At 40.3% G+C, this 19,828-nt stretch overlaps 1 protein-coding gene across 8 annotated transcripts in view; it reads right to left on the minus strand.

The window, feature by feature from the left end:
- The window catches only part of SASH1 (SAM and SH3 domain containing 1), a 548,281-nt gene that overhangs the window by 55,018 nt on the left and 473,435 nt on the right, over positions 1-19,828 (minus strand). For all 8 annotated transcript variants that reach the window (XM_028723624.2, XM_077925914.1, XM_077925916.1 and 5 more), the window contains 4 exons: positions 16,432-16,482; positions 16,258-16,307; positions 3,000-3,040; positions 2,029-2,115 (listed from right to left, as the gene is read on the minus strand). In XM_028723624.2, the coding sequence (XP_028579457.2) occupies positions 2,029-2,115; positions 3,000-3,040; positions 16,258-16,307; positions 16,432-16,482 (229 nt within the window). The remainder of the gene's footprint in view (positions 1-2,028; positions 2,116-2,999; positions 3,041-16,257; positions 16,308-16,431; positions 16,483-19,828) is intronic.

Here is a 19,828-nt window from a genome sequence, read left to right on the forward strand (position 1 = left end):
ATCTGCTGAACATTTTAAAATATTTAAGTGATATTTTAATGATTGCATGATGTATTTTTGTGACTACAACTGTACAAAGGGGTGACTGAGCAGCTTTGGATCTATCAGGTCCATGATTGGCTCTGCTCTACCCTTGCCCTGCCCAATTTTGGGTCCTATAGTTGCTGTTTCTGGCAGGAACACCACCCGAGAAGCTTCTCAACTCCTGTACCTTCAGAAGAGCCTGGCAGACTTTGGCAGATGGACAACTCTTATACCAAACCAGTCCAGTAGCACAAATTGGGATTAAGAGTATGCTGTGAGATGTGGAATATCTGACAGGCTAAAGGTGATCTGCTCATGAACCTGATAATTTGAAAATTGCCAGTGAGGAATATGACTTGTTTAACTTCAGAAATGCCTTTCGCTGTTCTGATAGCACCCTGCTAATGCACACATAATTCAGACCAACCTGAATAAAGAAACTTTCTACAAAGAAGGATACTGTGCAGTATTATTTGCAATATACTGCTAACGGGCATCTCATCTGTCTTGACTTCTATAATTTTAGCATGCGTTGGACTGAGTGCTTTAAGTGACTATGCTTACAATTCAACACTACAATGTTAAGGAAGATTGGAGAGTGGGCACAGAGGATGCTATTCAATACACTCATTCTGTCAGTTCAAAACTTGGCTGAGTAACAGGACATCTCCTCTGCCTGTACACCTGTGTGCCTCCTAAACCTGTTTCTGGGTTTTCTCCCAATCTTCTGGAGCATATCTGGGTTGGGCAGAAAGTGGAGAGGGGAAAAGGTCTTTTGCACAAACAGAATCAGCGCACCGAATTTTAACCAACAGCAATTCAAGTTGCTAATTTATGTTAGTAATGCCTTCAGACAACTCCATATTCACCAGGTTCTATCTGTCAAAAAGCAGACATATACAGAGAAACCAGACCACCCTCAATTTATTGATCACATGTTGCTGGTCTCGCCCCCCCCCCCCCCAAATAGCAGACAGAAGGAACAAACCACAATCCCCAACTTAGCATTATGTTTGAACCAGGGCTTGAAGTTTGTTTCAGTCCCAAAACACTACAATCAGTAAAAGCCAAAAACAACCCCTGGTTGGGACATAACTCTAAGCCATAATTCACTGTGTACTTCCTCCTAGTGCAAGTGGAGAGGAGTGAAAGAACCCTATCCCTATTAAGCACATTCATGGTAAACTATTAATGCTGGTCTCAGTAGACCGTGACTCAGGCAGACTTGGAAAATGCCTAAAATTGGTGTTCTCCAAGGCATGTTGGGGAATGCACCTACATCACTGAAACAATTAAAGTTAGGTTTAATGAAAGGCAAATATATCTGAATTGTAGGATTGCAAAAAAGTGTAAACATTAAAACACACCTTTAATATTAGTTCTTTTAACCAAAGATGCATCAGGCTAAAATCTAAAATTGAAGGTCACCAGAGACCAGATCCAATAGATAAAGGATTTACTCTATCCTGTACATACCCACATAGAAGTAAGTCCCATTGAACTCCTATGTAAGTTGGCAAAGGACTGCAGATTCAGAGACGTACATTGTATCTCAGAGTGTTATAACTAAAATTGCACTTATGAAAAATGCATGCGCTCACACACACACACACACACACACACACACACACGAGAAGTTGGTGATCAGGAAGAGGCCGCTTTTGTATTCCTTAATGAATAAAGTTTTGCTCTAAGAACAGAACCACCACACTATGAAACAGCTTCATCTAATGCTGAACTTTAGTTTGGTATGGAATGGTTTTCAGAGATAAAGCAGCTTCTGTTAAATTGGACAGGGTCTGACAGGCAGCAGTATATAACCTGCCTTTCTAACTTAGTGGAATTCACTGAACAAAAGAGTACTGTCAAATAATTAAGACTACCCTTGTTAAATTATTGCAATTTAGTATGTAAATCCTGCTGAAGGCCCAATTCACTATAGAAACTACTCTCAGAACTAAATGTAACAAATATTAAAACACAACAACGCTAAAAAAGCTGTACCTTTTGAAGACTGCCTCATTAGTCCCTTCTGATTCTTTCTGAAGTTTTGCCAGAAATACCTATTCTTCTTTTTCCAATCTGCTTTACCTAAAGGGGAACACAATATACATTAGAGGTTTAAATATGTATACATTTTCAAAGGAAACCCATTCCCTCATCCTGTTTCAGTTATTTTTGGGCGTTTTTTTAATTTTAATTCATACTTGGAAAGAATGCCATAAATAGCTGTCATAAGCAATCATTATTTAGGAAAAGGAAGGCTGTAGACCATTTGCAATAAGCAACCAAAAGATTCTATGCTAGATGAAAATGAACACACATTTTTAATGTTCATTTTAACTAACAATATAGATCATACTGAACTTTTATTTTTAGTTCACCTAAAAAACATCCAAAGTGAAAAGCTACCTAAAAGTTAATATGAAAATGCAATTTCAATTTGTTTGTGTAATCTAAAAGTGCTGCATGACCATTAGTCATATTTCTACTTCAAGCAGGCTTCCTAGTTATTTTATTTTGCACTTGAGTGCAAAAATGAGATCTATAAATAAATGATAAATAACAGCTATCCCTATTTAAAGCAAACATTGAGATGCAAGTGAATTAAATAAACTGTACCAGAAGATTCCAATACATTTGTTTCTTTAAGGGAGGAGGAAAAGAGTGGCTGTGCCCCTCTCCTGGACAAAATGACTTCAGTGATTAACAAAAACTATCCCACGCCTCTTGTCTACCTGTATAACACTTATAAAATGCATAAGGAAGTACTATTCTAAAGGAATAATCCTCAAATATGAGAAGGAAGTTGAAAAACCTCCCCCTTCCCCCCCCCACAAGCAAGTAGCAAAACATGTGACATTACTGCAAGAGAGTTGAAACAGCGAAGTAGATCAACACTGCTGATGGTATGCAAAAAGCAAGGCATTGGGAAGGGGTGGAGAAAGGACCAAATAAAGATGAAGTATACTGACCGACAGCACTTTCTTCAGAGCTTGATTTATGAAGGGAGAACCTAAAACACAAAACAGAAACAGAATGATTGTGGCAAACGTCTGACGTGCCTTGGGAGTTGTCTGCAGGGCTGGCTGCCCTAAGCGAAGGACAAAATGCACAATCTCCCCCCGCCCTTCCATGTACAGAAGCTGACCAGACCAACAGTTTAATCTTACTTCCACACTGGCAACAGGCCAGTGTCCTCCACTACTGTACCTTGAGGGCAGCAGGCTAACTTAGAGGGCACAGGACAGGCTGCACTGCACACAGAGCTCTGTCTTCCAACAGAGGGAAACGGGGAGGGGGGCAGCTGGGGGAGGGCAAGGACACACAGCATTTGCTGTCTGGGGCAGTCGCCTCACACTGCCTCATGGTAGGACCAGCCCTGGTTATCTGGCTCACAGTAAATCAGGATCTGAAGCATCAAATGCCCCCTCCCTGCTCCTTTTCTTATGAATGCACACTGAAGCCAGCAAGAGAAACTGTATCTCAGCACCAGCCACACTTAAACAATGGCATTAGCTCAGCTCCAGCCTGAATGCTCTGAAACAAGCTTCTTGTGACTGATGCAGAAAAATATGTATGGAGAACAAAAGAGTTAAAGTTACAGGGTCAAAGGGGGAAATGTGCCAAAGAATGTCCTCTCCTCTCCCCCTCCCTCCCCAGGCTGTCAACATAGAAAATTAATACAACACTTCTACCAAGTGGTAATATATTCTATGCTGTGCATCTAACTCTGCCTTCCGACTACTGCGGCAAACTGTAGCATTCATTAATGCAAAAAATCATCACTTTTTGTGGGCTGGCAGTTTACAATATATGAAAATAAATAGCATGAAAATTAGAAATAGAAATAATGGTAATGATACTACTAATAATTACTTTCTTCAATTTAAGTTTACACTTGGCTGCAAAATGGTTTATTATTGCTACCAAGCTTGGAGAAAAAACAAGGATTTGAAGTCTCTATTCCAAAGAGAAAGAAAGAAAGAAAGATCTTCAGAAAACAAGATGAACATTTTACTTTGAGTGTGCTTCAAAGCTTAACTACACACTCAGAGTTTGACTTTGCAAACCCATCTGATCTGCACATTCTAGGATTAGCAGTAGAGGGCACTGCAGTGTTTTTGATCAACAAAAGCTCTGAGAAGAAACCAAACTGTATTTTGTTTTAGACCAGTGCACACTGTAAATGATCCAAGTGATTAGAGGCCAACAGTTTATAAGCATGAAAAACATAATCATCAATTTGCAGGGACATCATGAAAGGGGAAACGATAGCATGAAGTTTAATTTTGATTCAGTAAATTCACCCAAGCAAAGGCAGTAACAGCAGTGTTTCGGATATGGCAAATCATCTTTCTTCTTCAGTCTGATTAGAAATTTAATCCGAGCCAGCCAGCCAACTGATGCAACCAAATTCCAGATCTGGGCTGCACCAGGTGCATGCTGGAAGGGGGCCATTGCTAGTTTCCTTACTGATGCAGTTTACACACGGGACAGCTTGTAAAAGGAAAATTAATGGCTTGGGTGGGTTCACAGCACTAGCAGCCAAGTGCTTGATTGTTAGGAAGGAGCTCAAACAAACAGGCACAGAAGAAAATATATAGCAGCCTTTAGATAGGCCCTTGGAGCACACAAAAAATATATATTTAGGAGTGTAATAAGGTATATTTATAAAACTCAGGGGTTTTGTGAACATTCATGTACTTTAATTTCCTATCTGGTCCTGCAAATGTTATTCAACAAGTTTGTGCTTTCACCCTACATCCCAGACTGCTCCTGTCTGGGGTTCTTGTACTTTTGATCATGAGAGATGTACAGACATCACCCTAGAGAATGCATCACACCCGGCACCCCACCCTGCTCTTCAGGGTCACTATCAGTAATATAAAAACCTTAACTTCCAGCTTTTCAGGTTATTCAGGTGCATTCACAACCACATAAACAAGCTATTAAAACAATACAAATGGTGCCACAGACAGGGGAAACAGGAAAGGAAGGGACAGCCACAAAGCATCATGCTACTTGAACTTCACTACAGCGACTACACAACAGCTATAGGAACCCCCACTATCCTTAAAAAAAAAAAAAAAAAAGGTATTAGAACACTTTGCAGGAATTATACTGAATTTTTATCCCATAATACTGCAAAGTACGGAAAACAGGATACTTCTGTCACTAAAAGTGTACTATGATTTAGAATATACAACTTACATATTAATATAGGGATTCATTGCCTTTTTGATACAATAGGGGGGGGGGAGTCTGGGAAAGCGAACGGAAACCAGACAGAACAGAAGTTTGTTCAGCAGCTAGAAAATATATTGGCTTTTAACCATTTAAAGTAGGGATGGAGAATCTGTAGCTCTTCAGGTGTTGTTGGTTTCCAGCTCCTATCATCCTTGACCACTGCTCATGCCCTAATTTAAAGAGTTTCATGAGAGGCAGAATTTAACTGTAAATTTTATGCTCAACCTTAGATGGCTTTTTTTTTAAAAAAATGCTTAAAATCATTCTATGGAAGATAAGCCTATTAACACCCATGGCAGATAAATGGAACCTCCACGTTCAGTACATCTCTGAATACTTGTTACTATTTAAAGTGAGAACATTTCTCATACACCATACCAGATATATAATTATCAGATGTACTTATAACAACCTATAAGTATGTTTTTATTATAATGTCCATATTGAAGATTTGGGTAGGAGCACAGGCACCAGCTCTAAGGGACCCAGGTTCTTTCAGTCCCTCCAAGAAAATACCCCCCCACCCCATGTTAAGGACAATCAGGGGCGGATTTCATAGGTGCCAACTCTATGGGGCTCTGGTCCATTGCACCCCCCCCAAAAAATTCTTCTGGGGGCAGAGCCCAGACCACATGTTTTGTCACACTCAGCTTCTTGCCACACAGGAGAAAGGTAGGGGGAAGGAGCCCTGGACCAGTGTTGGAGGAGGAGGCAAAGCATTGGGAGAAGGACCACTGAAACTGTGCCACCCCCATGTTCAGCTCTGCCTCTGGCTCCTCTTGACATCACATGTGCATCATCAGCCTTTCCAATCTTCTGCTCAAGTTGGTGCTTATGGATGGGGGGGAAATGATCATAATCAACTTGTGACAGAGGCAAGATCAGAACCAGGGACTTTTGGGTTAACAGCTCAATGTCTTAGCTACTACAATACACCAGCTGCCTTCATTGTTTCTAAACAGCCCACTGGTAGCTGCTAGAAAGCAAAATATGACTTTTCCTATCTAGAAGGCATGTACCAGTTGTATATTTCTCCCATTCCTTTTCACACTTGTATACAGCAATGTTTGCTGGAGAGTAAAAAAGGACCTTTGACTTTGCATTCTATAAAGTATTTTGCTTTCAAGTCTTGCCCAAGGTGTGAATGATTAATTATTACTTTCCTTAAATATGTGGGATGAAGAATTTATGGCATTTGAAAATGGCCTTATTGTTTGACTTGACAATTATGCTGCTCTGACTGTGTTGAACCTGCAGCTTCTCTATGAACACACACCAGACATAATTTGTGTTCTTCCATTCATGGACTGACAACTCGCTCTGAAACTTAATGATGCAGTGACACTTGGCAGAAGTTTCAGCACTGCATGTCTGAAAAGCAGCCAAATGCCATTACTCCATGGCTTTGGCCCTTTGGTTTTGCTATGCTCTGATGTACAGCTTCATTAGCAGACTTCCCAATGAAATGCACTCCGACGCACATAGTAAAAGGGCTCTACAGATACTGACTCATGTAAGGAAGAAAGACATAGAATAGATGGCCAATTACAGACCACGATAAGGAGATCTGCTTACTACCAGATTCTAGTTCTGGTGTGAAATCAAATCCATTAAAAATGTTCATAACTTTAATCTCATGCTTTAATGTCAACATTATTTCTAGGTCCATGCCCCAAAACTTGATAAGTGAAAAAGGAATTGTTGAAAGAAAGATGCAGCAGGTTCCTTGGAAATGGCAAACATATGACCTGGGATACAACAAGATTTTTTTTTGCAACGCCTCACTTTTAGACCACAGAGTACACTCCAGCAAAGCTGGTCTTGTCTAGTTATGGTCCAACAAATGGTCAAACTGAATGAGAAAATAGAATGGGTGTTAGTCAACAGTTCTGGTGCATAAGCACCGAGAATGTGGAACACTCCAGTATGAACAATTTTACAGGTAAATGATTTTCATCTACCTACCTACCCATGCATCCTTCCTTCCATCCCTATTCTTCTGGATACTCCTAAGTGACTTTTTGGGTTGCTTTTGAAACTATTTTGGCAAATAATAAGAAAAAAGAATACTTTTTGATAGCAGGCCCCAAATGATCCTCCATTGGGTTGCGGTGGTGGATGCCACACACCTCACTGCTATGGTGACCCATTTCCAATCTTCATAACTTCCTTTTCAAAAGTCTAGTGATCCTGGCAGTGGGGTGCACTCTACAGACTGAGTGCACTGCACACAGATAAAAGGGAAAGCTACTTTCGGTGTAAACACTATTTTCTGGCTCTCCTTCCAGTGAGTTAGTAAAGCTTTAACTTCATCAGACCTGTCCTCGTTCTAGTCTGTGTCAGGCATCTGTGGGGTTTATTTTGCATACACAGCGGCTGACTTTATAAGGCACGGAGTCCATTTGTGACCTGAAATATAAAATAGCCTTGTGCTTCTGCAATATGCAGAACAGTAAATGGAAACAAACACCACCATGTGTGCTGCTTTTATGAACATGCTGTTTAGATCGGAAAGGTCATTGGTTTTCCCCCCCAGCAACACAAAGAGAAACTGAGAATAAGATTATCCTGATTGGTTTTTATTTTGCTATTAAGAATCATAAATACAGATGTGCTCTAAAATATACCCAGATCTCATTTATTGAATGCAAATAGCACAGGTGCATAATGTGGTCCTAAAAATTAGACAGCTACTAAAAACCGCCCATAAAATTATACTCTCTTCTCCCTTCCCAGCATCTATTTACAAACCAAATGGAACAGATAGCCTGGTATAAAGTTATTGCTTATATTTGGAGCACAAAATGCACCAATACAAAAGCCTTTTGCTTGCTTCCTTTGAAGGTGGTTTGTTTATCTGCCTGCTTTACACAATGCCCAGTGACTAAACTACTGTGAAAACTGACACCTTTATGAGAGAAGCTGACTGACTTCAAGATAATTTATTTAAGGGGGGATGACATTGTGAGGAAAATGGGTCTTTAGTCCAATAAAGATTTGCATGGACCTGAAGGGAAATGCAAGTCTGAGGGGCTCTGACCCTGCTAGCATCAGTGTGAGAAACATGGAAAGCAGAGAGGTTCCATTCAATTATCTTGTCATTAGGTCTCCATAGCAATGGCTCTTTCAGCAGGTCAAAACTTTCTCAGCAGTTACAAACATGGCACTGCCTTTGTTTTGTTTTGTTCCCCCCTATGTAGGCAACAGAGAGGTAGCCATGTTGATTGTGCTTACTTTACAGTGGAAGCAGGTCCCATCAGTTCACAGCAGCCTTGATCATGAGTAAGATCACAAAACCTGGCTTCTAGTATGGTATCTATATTGCATCTATAAGTCTCTAGTCCAAAACAGAAAGCATAGGGGAACACCCCTTCACTGGCATGACAATAGGCAGGAAAAGAACAGGATTTTTCTTTGTCTCCTTCAAGCCATGTATGAAAAGCTGGAAGAGCCAATTTTTTTAAAAAAAGCAACAACTAGGGAGGCCTTATAGGAACTGACCAAATACTGAAGAAAAACTAGGTCCAAAGCAGATATCAGGCCCACCAATAGAGGAAGATCAACATGTTCTATCATTCTTGAGTTGAGTGGAGGCCGACAAAGATCTCCATCTCTCATTCAGGTTCAGAAAGATATCCTGGAAGCTCTGGGCCTTACAAAAGAAATTGTCCCAAGAGATTGTGTTGAGAAAACTGGGCTGAAGTTGAATAAAAGGAAGCAGTTTACAACCCACTTCGTAATTCCAAACATCCTCCATTACGATCTCACCTCCAAGAACTGCTTTATGAGAACCAAAATTGAGATAATCTCCCAAAGGAACTCCCATACATCAGAAAGTATTTGTAGCAAAGCTGAGCCCACTCTGAGAAGATAAATCTGAAGCCCCCATAGAAAGATGAGCAGTGGGAAATATCACCCTCAGTTGCACCCGAAGGCCTTCTATTCTCCCAGCACTGAGGGGGCTGCTGGCAATCCATGGCAATTCTCTATGCTCAGACTGGGCAAGTACTGTATGACTCAGAGAACAGGAAGACGATTAGTGCTTTTTGCCCATACTTCTGTTCCACCTCTGGCAGAATTACGTGCCACCACTTACATGGGACACTGAGAGAGAACTACACTAATGTGAAGAGTGCAGTAACATCTAGATCTAGTTACTCACACCTGGAACTGCTGCATTTTTTCCTCTTTCTGTAAAACCTTTGGTTCTTGAGGGGCCAGGTGCCTGACCCAGGCAAGGATCTCTAGGTGGAGCCACGCACTCTCCACCAGAGCTCAAGAGCTGATGGAGGCTTGAATGGGTCGACCCATTCTAGTGACAGAACTAGTACTGCCTGACCCTGTCCAGTCTCCCTGCTTGAAATCAAAGGGCAGAGCACCACTTTGGAATTTTCTTGGCCAGCTGAGACCTGCCTCCAGATTACGGAGGTCAGCTTCTTTTTGGCAAAGGTTGCCTGAAGGCCAGAGATGAAAAAGGGAGGGGTAAAACCTCAGCAGCCTTCTTGCTCCAAACATCTAGAAAGGGCTAGGTTGGGGAACACTGAACTATCTGTTAATACATGAAGATCACCAGGAAGCGTGTAAAAAAGGGAGGCCAGTAAACAGTAGATTCTAAAGCTGAGGGAGGCACACACAAAAGCAGATTTGGTGTCTGAAAATATACAGGCAGAAAGACCGGCTTGGCACAAGGTACACAGCCCATCACCATCTACAAATGTGTTTGGGTCATGACAAACAGCATTAACTCGCAGCAACAAGCTCTACATTCTTCTGAAAGGAGGCTTTCGTTTCTCTGAGAACAATTGCCAGGAAACATTCCTTCAGCTGCTCAGAGGCACATTGGTCTGGCTTGTCACATGTCACAAGCACTGTTTGGCTGGTTTCTCACTCCCATTGTGAATGTTATTGTGGGAGTTTCCTGCCCTACTTCTCTCAGGGAAATTATTTGCAAGCAGCATGAATAATTTGGCCACCAATGAAATTTAGCTTCAAACATAACACTCCATCTCTTCTCCCCCCCAAAAAAAACACCATTTTGCCTTTGGAACAAGTTTAACTAAGTCTGAGGGAGACTGCTCTCCCCTCCCCTTTTTAATCTAGTTTATAGCAGTTAACAAAGCCAAGAGGAAGCATTCATTCTCTAGATTAAAAGCCAAGTTTCATACCAGAGTTTTCCTTTTTTCCTTGCTTTGGCCTTTGCCCTTTCTTTGCTTTGCAGTTCTCATCACTGTCGTTATTCTGGCTTATTGCAGATGAGCTCATAGTAAAATGTCATAGTTAATTTGGTTGCTGTGACAATCTGCTAGAATTAAACATGACAGTACTTAAACCACTCAACTGATAATATCACCCAGAGTACTGATTCAGCATCCTTCTAGATTAGGACTGCAGTCTGGACATTAACCACAATAAGATCAACAGTCTTATCTTTAGAATTCTGGGTAGTCCATTGTTTAAATCAGGTGACCTGTGCACATGAGTATTGATAGAGAAACTGCATATAAATGTAAGAATGATTTGGAGATCTATACTGGGACCAGTGTTAGAAACTGAGATATGAAAGCTAGGAGCTAAATGGCACTTTAAACCTAGGTTATGGGTTCTGCAATGAAGTGTTTAGGTCCACTTTTTAAATAACAAGAATATAAAGCTGAAAATGAATTAACTGCAGCTAAAATCTTATATTGGTTTTTCACATGGTCTAATCCTCATCTGAAGACTGCAAAAATCAAAGCCATACTTCCCTGGCCCATCCCCTTTAATATTCTTATGAGGGTCCCTTCTCCAGTCCTCAGAGAGTGGCTGGAAGTGGGGAGGCAGAAAAAGGTTCTCCTTTCGTTCCTGCAGTGGCAGTTTTAATCTAAAAACTTAGGTGCAGTACTGCTCTCAGAGCTCAGAAACTGCTTGTATTAATGAAATTCCCTGTCACAAAATGCACCTAGAACAATGGGAGTTTTGAACACTGACTGGGACCCATAGAAATTTGGCTGATAGGAAATGCTTCTGTACATATACACAGGCCTTGCTAATTTTCCTTTCCAACTTCCTCCTGCTGCAAAGAATGTTGGAGAGTAATGAAAGGGGCAGCTTTTTGAAGTGAAAATATCTGATGTGGTATCATGGGTGGGGGAACAAAAAATGACCGGGTGTACATATGTGGCAACCCCACATTGCCCTATTGGATTAGATCTCAAGTTGCAGTACTGCTTTGGGGTTTGTTAAAATTGCATCCAAGACAATAAACTTTTAAAAACTATGTGAATGATTCCTTTACAAAGGGAAGCATATAGCCTGCTTGCTCAGACTCACAGTCATTTAAATTAGCAAGTATACCAACTCCGCTGTACTGACTCCTTCGTTAACAACATTGGAGCTAATACAAGAACCAAATTAGTTGCAGACTCAAATCATAACAACATCAAACTCCTCCCTCTGGCTAGAGATCATATCACAGGGCATGCACTCAGGCTGAGTAGTTCATCATGAGATGTACACAAGACCAGTGCACAGCATGATGATTTTACACTTTCAAAACAGCTGCAGCAGTGAGCACATCTCACAGCTGATGAAGACACAGAAGCTCCCATGGTCTGAAATGCAAAGCTCCTCAAAAATGTCCCACTGTTCAGAGTGCACAGAGACCATTCATAACCATGCCACTCTGCAACATCCCACAAGGGACAAATCGGTCAAAATTATCCCTGGACTATGGCGTAAAGTGTCTCTAATAAATTTATAATAAATTCGGCAGAAAGGCCTTTGGTGTATCTTGATAGATAAGGAAACACGGGTGTCAAAGTTCAGTTTGCAATTATATCACACAACTTCCCTGGTTTAACTGTTTTTGTTACACTGACAAAGAGTTGGGTTCAGAGACTGATTAAACACCCAGTGTATGCTGTGCAAATTCACATTCTGGTGACAGTTGTCTTTTAAGTTAACTAAATGGGTCTCCTGAATGCCCCAAGAAGATCAAAAGAAAACAATTGCTTTGGCTTCCCTATTCTGCTTGTAATACCTTCAGTTTTAGAGGCTGCAGGAGGTAGCCTGCTTAGATCGGTTTATTTCGAATCAAACCAAAATGTATTCCCAAAAGTAGGGGGAAATACACTGTCCTCTTCCCCTGCTAAAAACAGGATGAAAGACAGGATGCAGAAGGTTTGAGTTGGTTTGACCTGGATTTCCTGCCAAATACACAGTGATCACCAGATCTCTTCTCCTTTCCTTGAGTAAACAACTGCAGGAGAGCTGCTGTCACTTTCAAGATATCACAAGGGGGATCCCTTTGTAACAAAGTTACACTTGTAGTTGCACACAAAATTAATCAGTGCTCTGGGAAAGTTCTCCAATTTTCTTTCACAATGAAAAATGTACATCCTATTATGAATCTCACATTCATTAACAAACATACTTACACAGAAAATAAACAGAAAACAGATGCTGTTCCTTTTTATAAGGGACAGTTACTATAGCAATGGAAGCTTGCAATATATGCTACACGCTTTTCTTTATTTCTGGAGGTTCCACCGTTCGAATCAGTCTGTATGCCTATTTAGTAACATTTTACAGTAGGCAGTTGAGTTTTCCCTTAGTCTAATGCCAAGTGTTATGGTAGCTTTTGTGGTATTTGCCTAGTAGAAATTGGACCAAGACCACCAACTCAGTTCTCACAGGCTTTGGACAGATGGTAACAACCCTGAACTGGGGAGAATCTTCTATTTACTTGAAGGCTGGCATGGAGAAATGCTACCTCCAAACAAAGAGAATGAGAACCTGTTTTTAAATCACAATACACAAAACTGTCCAGAGCTCCCCCCACCCCACCCTTTGGCAACATAACTACATACAAACATGTATGCTCACAAACACAAAGCAGGTTCAAAGAACCAACATTCCAACCAGTCTTTAAAAGGCAGCTGAAATCTTTAAAGTTTGCAAAATGAACTTGGCAATACACACCTGGGTCTCTAAATACCATTCATTGCTGATTTCCCAGTACAGTAAGCTACTTTAAAGCTACTGTGCACATACTGAACCCTTGGATCTATAGACATTCTAAAAATTGCAGTGGTGATCCAGGATTAGCTACGCTTTTGAGGAAACTCCCTTTAAAGAATTTACTATGAAAGATTCAGATCTTTAAAAGTGTGAAAATGAGTTGCATTCTTCTCACTAGTTTTACTTCAGCCTTGACAAATCTAGTGGAGCAGCTGGTAAAATATTCTGCAGCAGTGACATGCTTTTAAACATATAAAAGAACTTTAAAAAAAAAAAAATTTGCTGGCAAGAATCTTACATCATGCAGATGGCTCCTGGCAGTTGCACTTCTGCTAAAACATCATGTTGGAAATTTCACATCACTCATTACCGTGACAAGAAAAGGGTATTTATTTCTAAACAAAAATCCCACACATCAGAATGGGATAAATTGCTGGCTTCCTTCAACTATATAAGACTGCCGTGCTTTAGAAGCTGGCAGTTGCATAGCCAAACCCTGCTGTATTATGGCAGTTGCATAGCCAAACACCTGGTGTATTATGACTGCTGCTGCTTCTAGTTATGGTCACTAGTTACGGCTAGTGTGCACATTCAAGTCAAAGAAATGTGTCCCCAAATTTCTTGGGCCCATTGGAAAGTTACACTTAAACTACAGCGGGACGTACAAGCAAACTAGACAATGGTTGTTTTTCTGTGTACTTTAACACAGAATCTACCTTAAATCATAAAACTGGAGAGTTGGAGAGGACCCCAAGGGTCATGTAATCCAGCCCTCTGCATAGAAAAGGTGTGTAGTGTTGGATTGTTAACAGCAGAAGGGCATAATACTGGTAAGAGAAACAATAGTGCAAAACCTTCCAATGAAAACTTCTTTCCCCAAGCACTTTTATCCTCAGTATTCTGTGTGGCAATGGCTGGGCAAAAAGTGCTTGGAAGCAGAGCTACAAGCAGGAACGGGAAGGTTCAGTACCTTTCATCCACATTTCAAAATGAGACCCCCAATTACATTTTTCTAGGTGATTAAGACTGTTCCAGGTTAAACACATTAAACTATCGCCCTTAGGTCCAATGAGGCCTTCATGGTATATCCTAGCAAATTGGCTATTCACTAATACTAAGTTATAGTTTTTAAATAAATGATATAATCCCTTAGGGAAGGGCAGGGGTACCTCATCTGCATCATCATGCCATAGTATTCGAAATTTCAAAGGCAGCCTCACATCTTTTGTGAACCACTGCATCCAAAACAAGAATGTTAGGGATGACATTTGGAATGTAATATAAATGCTGACAACATCATATGGAGTCGCTCATGAGCACTGGCTTGCCTTGTGACTCAGTAGCTTCTAGACAATTTCTCCTCTGTCAGGAGAAACCAAAAGATTTCTAAATTTTGGTGCTAAGACTTCTCACAAGAAAGGAAAGACTTGCTCTAGTGTATACCTGAGTTTACATGGCATGAAATGATTCACTGATTCAGCATAGATTGCAACTCACACATTTTCCATAACTTAAACCAGTATCTGCCTCTTATCCCCACTGCAGTCTGTGGACCTTTATTACCCAACACCCTTTTCCTGCTCAATTTGAAGAGTGCAGGGCTGAAGTTTACAGATTTTTACAATTACAGATTTTAAAAATAACTTTCTCCTTAAAACTATTTCAGTAGAGTGACCTTTTAGGGGAGATTTGATTCTTACAAAATGAGATAAAAGTTCTAGTAATTACTTAGGCAATCACCTCAAAGGGGCAACTGAGGCAAAGTAGGACAGATAAGCTATGATCTGATTTTTGCTTCCACAATCAACTTTTTTAAACCTGTGGACTAAAATTCAAATTCCTCTAAAGGGTGAGTTGCTAAAAGGAAAGAAGGGTATCATTGTGATACTTAAAATGGGAACACTACTTCTGCAAAAAAAAGGTTTCAAAATGGACTCATCACACTGTTCAACCACCAGCAAGTCTCTCTCTCTCTCTCTCTCTCTCTCTCTCTCTCTCTCTCTCTCTCTCTCTCTCACACACACACACACACACACACACATATATATATATTCCTTGGCCCAGAAATGGGCCCAAGGAGGACTTCAGACTAGAAATCACACCATCCCATACCCAGTTTTCTTTGGGATCCACGGGATTTCCATCAATATCTAGATTATTCTACTACAACTTATATCAAGCATAGTATCAAAAGCACATTATTCATGTGTAGAAGGGCCTTAGCAGAAAACTACACAAGCATTTTCATTTACTTTGTATAAGGAAAAGACAAGACGAGTTCAATGGCTATAGCTAGAAGAGTAAAAGAACATTCTTTTGCAAGCAGATTTTACAAGCATGTAACTGCCTGGATTGACGAGGCAATACTGCTCATCTAGGGGAATGAGGCTAGCACCAATCAATCAAACTGTCACATTTGATGAGTGCAGGCCTAAATCATGTCTCTTTTGGCCACTCAAGTTTTCTACATGGCATCAAATGCCCATAACCTCTGGTAATTTTAAAATGACTTGCCCTCTTCAGACAATATTCCACCGTGCAGCTGCCTTAAGGACACTTCCTAAGGTTACAGGGGAAACTCATTTGTCTACCGACACAACAACTTCTGACATTTAAGGTATGAAACTCAGAGGCTGAGGCTTATATATAAAACTCTAAAGCATGAATGAAAATGCCTAAGCAGGCATTTGCTTTGCTCTCTGTTTTTCCCTCCCTTCTTATTCGGACAGCGTAAAAGGAACATATCTTAATCCTGTCAAGTATTGTTATTTTAATGTATTTAAAACAACAACAATGAAGTGGCAGAATATAATATCAATTGGGAAAGGTAGGGAAAGAAAAAAGGACACTAGCAGACAGAGAAAGAAAAGTTTGGTACTAATTTTGTTTTAGTAACTTATTTTGTGGGATTATATAAAGAAAGTACTTTCATGCGAACTGGTAGTTCGTGTAAAATTTAATGAACAAGGAAAGAGCAAAACTTACTTTCTTTCTGTTTCTGGTGTTGATACCACACTGCTGAAGCCAAGGGATTCCTGTAAGAGAAGATTCATTGCTTTGAGTTGAGGCTGAACAATGGCAGGCTTTATTATCTGACTGATGCAGAATACCAAATTGAAGGCAGAAACAAAAATAGATCATTGCAGCCATTGTGCTTACTTCAATCTGGGATCGCAGCTGTAGGGATGTGGAGCTGGCATCGGGTTTCTCCTAAAACAGAAGAGATGCCCGGTTAGGGTAATATACAAGCGTAGCAGTACTAACAAGCAAAGCAGAAGCACATAGAAAAGGAGCAAAATAAAGAAACGGTGAATGCAACTAGGATGGGGAAGTTAGGAGATAAGCAAGTTGTCTCAATCTAGATGTGTTCAGGAACTGACTGGAAATCACTAGTCCAGTACAAATACATGAACTCAGATTATTATTATTTTAAAAAAACAAACATACAAGGCAAACATGTAATCTTAGTTGAAATATCACTAAACCACCACATATCATAATTTCATTAGTACTGCCAAACTCTTTTTCTTTTCAGTGTTTCCATTATCTTTTGTTTCCCTTGCAATATATTATGTGGTCACTAGATGGCTCAGTGTTCTGTACACAGCACTGTAAATTGCAATGAAAGATGAAGAAGTGATGTGGTAGTTTGACCATATTAATCTCCTTGGTATGACAACCTGCTCACTATGACACTGTCCTATTCAAGCCCTATTGGTAGATATATTTACCAAAAGACACATAATTGGTTCCTTCTGTCTTTCTCCTGCCAACCTTCCTCTTCCTTCTACAATGTGAAGACCCAGATAAGCAACACAAGACTAGTAACCACCATAAATTACGTACCCAGATCTGAACAGCTTCTGCACTTCTATAATAATTCCTTTTCCTCTGTCCTCTTCTACAACCTCAACACTTAATTAACTTTGCTTCTTTTCCCACTTCCTTTCAGTTCCCAGGCAGCTGCAGCTAATTCCTGTAACAATATTATCAAATGTCTATCTGGGGCCAGTTGCTAGTGGGGGAGACGACTTTGTGACATCAGCAACCATTACACCAATCCTGTCCTCAGCTCAGATTTTTGTATCTTGCCTTAGGTCTAAGCAGAGAGTGGGAATTAGTTTAATGTTGTCTTTTTCCTGTTTCATTAAGACACACAAGTAAGACAACTGTACATCTATTGAAAAGGAATTACAATATGGTCAAGTTATTTTTCAGACACGATGCAAATGGGACATTTCCGATTTCCGAGCTATAATTAGGAGTGCAGGAGTGCCCTGTGGGGTTGAGTTTTCCTTCCTGCTCCCTCCTCTGACTCTTTCTGTTCCCTTTTCAGAGCTAGCATTATGTTTTCAGATGATATAGCATTGTGTCAACACTGATGGTAAAGCTAAACATGCTTAGATTCTGACTAGAGTTTGCAACCATGGTCAGAAGCAGGCTTCAGCTAGGCATTTACATTGCTACAGACGTAACACTGCATGGTGGCAAGCTCTAAAAAAAGGAGAAGGAATCATGAATGAGAAGGGAGGAAGCAGCAGCAGCATATGAACCCATGGCCGGGGGGGGGGGGCTCTCCTTCGCTGAACCATGGGGAAGGTATCAGGAACTTCACTGGGCCAGAGTGTAATTGTAAATGCCTTGACATAACACATCTTAGATATCTGGAAAATCGCAAGTGTCAAAATTCCTCAGACGCATGTAGTAGCAAAGTAGTTTATTCAGGCTGCTACACCATTCCACTGTGTATAAAATGGCACTCAATTTTGCATATTGGTTAGCTTGGTTTCAATTACAGTATTTTGAAGCAAGAAAGCAAAGCAGCCTATGAAACCATCTAAGGAACACTCACTGTCTCTTTTTCTGGGTTGAAATGAGGCATGTGTAAAAACTTAGCAAAGACCGGAAGTATAACACAAAAGTAAAAGCACTAGGAAAAATAATGCTAGAGCTTCTTCGTTCTCTCCCTGTCCCCTTCTCTCCAGAGCTATTTTCCATATAAAACGAATGCACGCAGCCTCCTTTTCCTTCATTACTTTGACCAAACCAAAAGCCAAATGAGCTTTCCAGCTGGAATGGCAACCGGATCACTGCAAGGTTCTCCCCATGACAAGAAGCCCGAAACGGAAGGAAGCGACAGCGTACCTAAGGAGAAAATGGTTCATTCAGGCCAAGTTCTGCCATAGAAATGAAGAGAGAGGGAACATTTTATCCGCCACCTCACCCACAAACTGCACGCAAGGAGACAGCAGAAGCTGCTATATATAAGAAGTAAATTTGTTCTCTGGCTTGTGAGAAGCAAATATTTGGCTTTGCCCTGTTTATTTGGTATTTAAAAGAAAAGGTTTGTGCTGTAAGTGCTTTACCCTAGATATGATCTTTGTAAATTCATGTTTTCCTTTCATCTCTTTTAAGGGATACTTTGGTTACCCAAGCTGACTATAAACGAGTAAGATTTACACTGCACAGTAGATTCCATTGTCAAAGGAAGGTGGAGAGAGGCCTCCCCCCACCTCAAATTATCCTAGGGAAAAGTACCAGCTGCATCCTGTGTTAACAAAATCCAGATTCTACTCTGTCTCTCTTTACTCTTGTTTATGCTGTGAGCAATCTCTCTCGTCTCTGCATCTAAAAAGCCACCCTGTTCCTTGGAACTTTTGAGGGAGCATAAGAAGTATCTTCAGTTAGAATTTCACACAACTAGCATTTCTTTGGCAAATATTCAAAGACATTCTGGAGGACTCAGATTCTAATTACGGCCAGTTTTGTTTATATTTTGACCCAGGGTGCTTCCGATCTGCAGGTAAGCACCAGGAATGCATTTTGTGAACGAACATAAAACTTCACATGATGGTATAAAATTAATGTATAAACAAAGGACTAGCTTCTGCCCAAAGCTTCTGAGAGCTGTCTATTTGAAGTGTAGATAATCAGACCTCTCAAATATTTTACAAATTTGGCAAAGCTTTGAAGTAAACTTTCCATCTCAAGAGTGCAAAAAACGTGGACTTCCTAATTTCCTTCATTGCAAAAATTACAGCTAAAGGAAGCCTTGAATCTTCCCTGCTAAAAGAGATGTAAACATTTAAACATTTGATTAGCTGAAGAAACAAGCAGACAATATTCTGGCTGCTGTAAAAAAATGTCAAATAAGTCGAACTGCATGTAATGTCTGTTTACTTATTTTATTGAGCAATATCCTTTCCTTCTGCTGCAGGAATCAACAAAGTTTCGGGTTACTTTGGAGAGCATCATGCAGTATATGGATTGTATGACAACAAAGCATGTGAGCTAGCAAGCAGATCGACTTTAGCAAGCCTTAACAAGACGCATGTAAATATATTTAATAAGGGGTTATTTCTCACACTTCAAGATTTCGATTTGCATCATAGGTTCAGGTACAACTCTGATCACTCACATTTATTAAGTACATTTAAAATTACAGCCTCAAACATGAATTTACAGCACAATCCTAACTACATCTACTCAGAAGTAAGTCCTACTGAACTGAATAGGGACTAGGTGGGACTTAAGATTTCACCCAAAGCAATGGCAG

The sequence above is a fragment of the Podarcis muralis genome, chromosome 3 (genome assembly GCF_964188315.1).
Source record: "Podarcis muralis chromosome 3, rPodMur119.hap1.1, whole genome shotgun sequence".
Lineage (NCBI taxonomy): Eukaryota > Metazoa > Chordata > Lepidosauria > Squamata > Lacertidae > Podarcis > Podarcis muralis.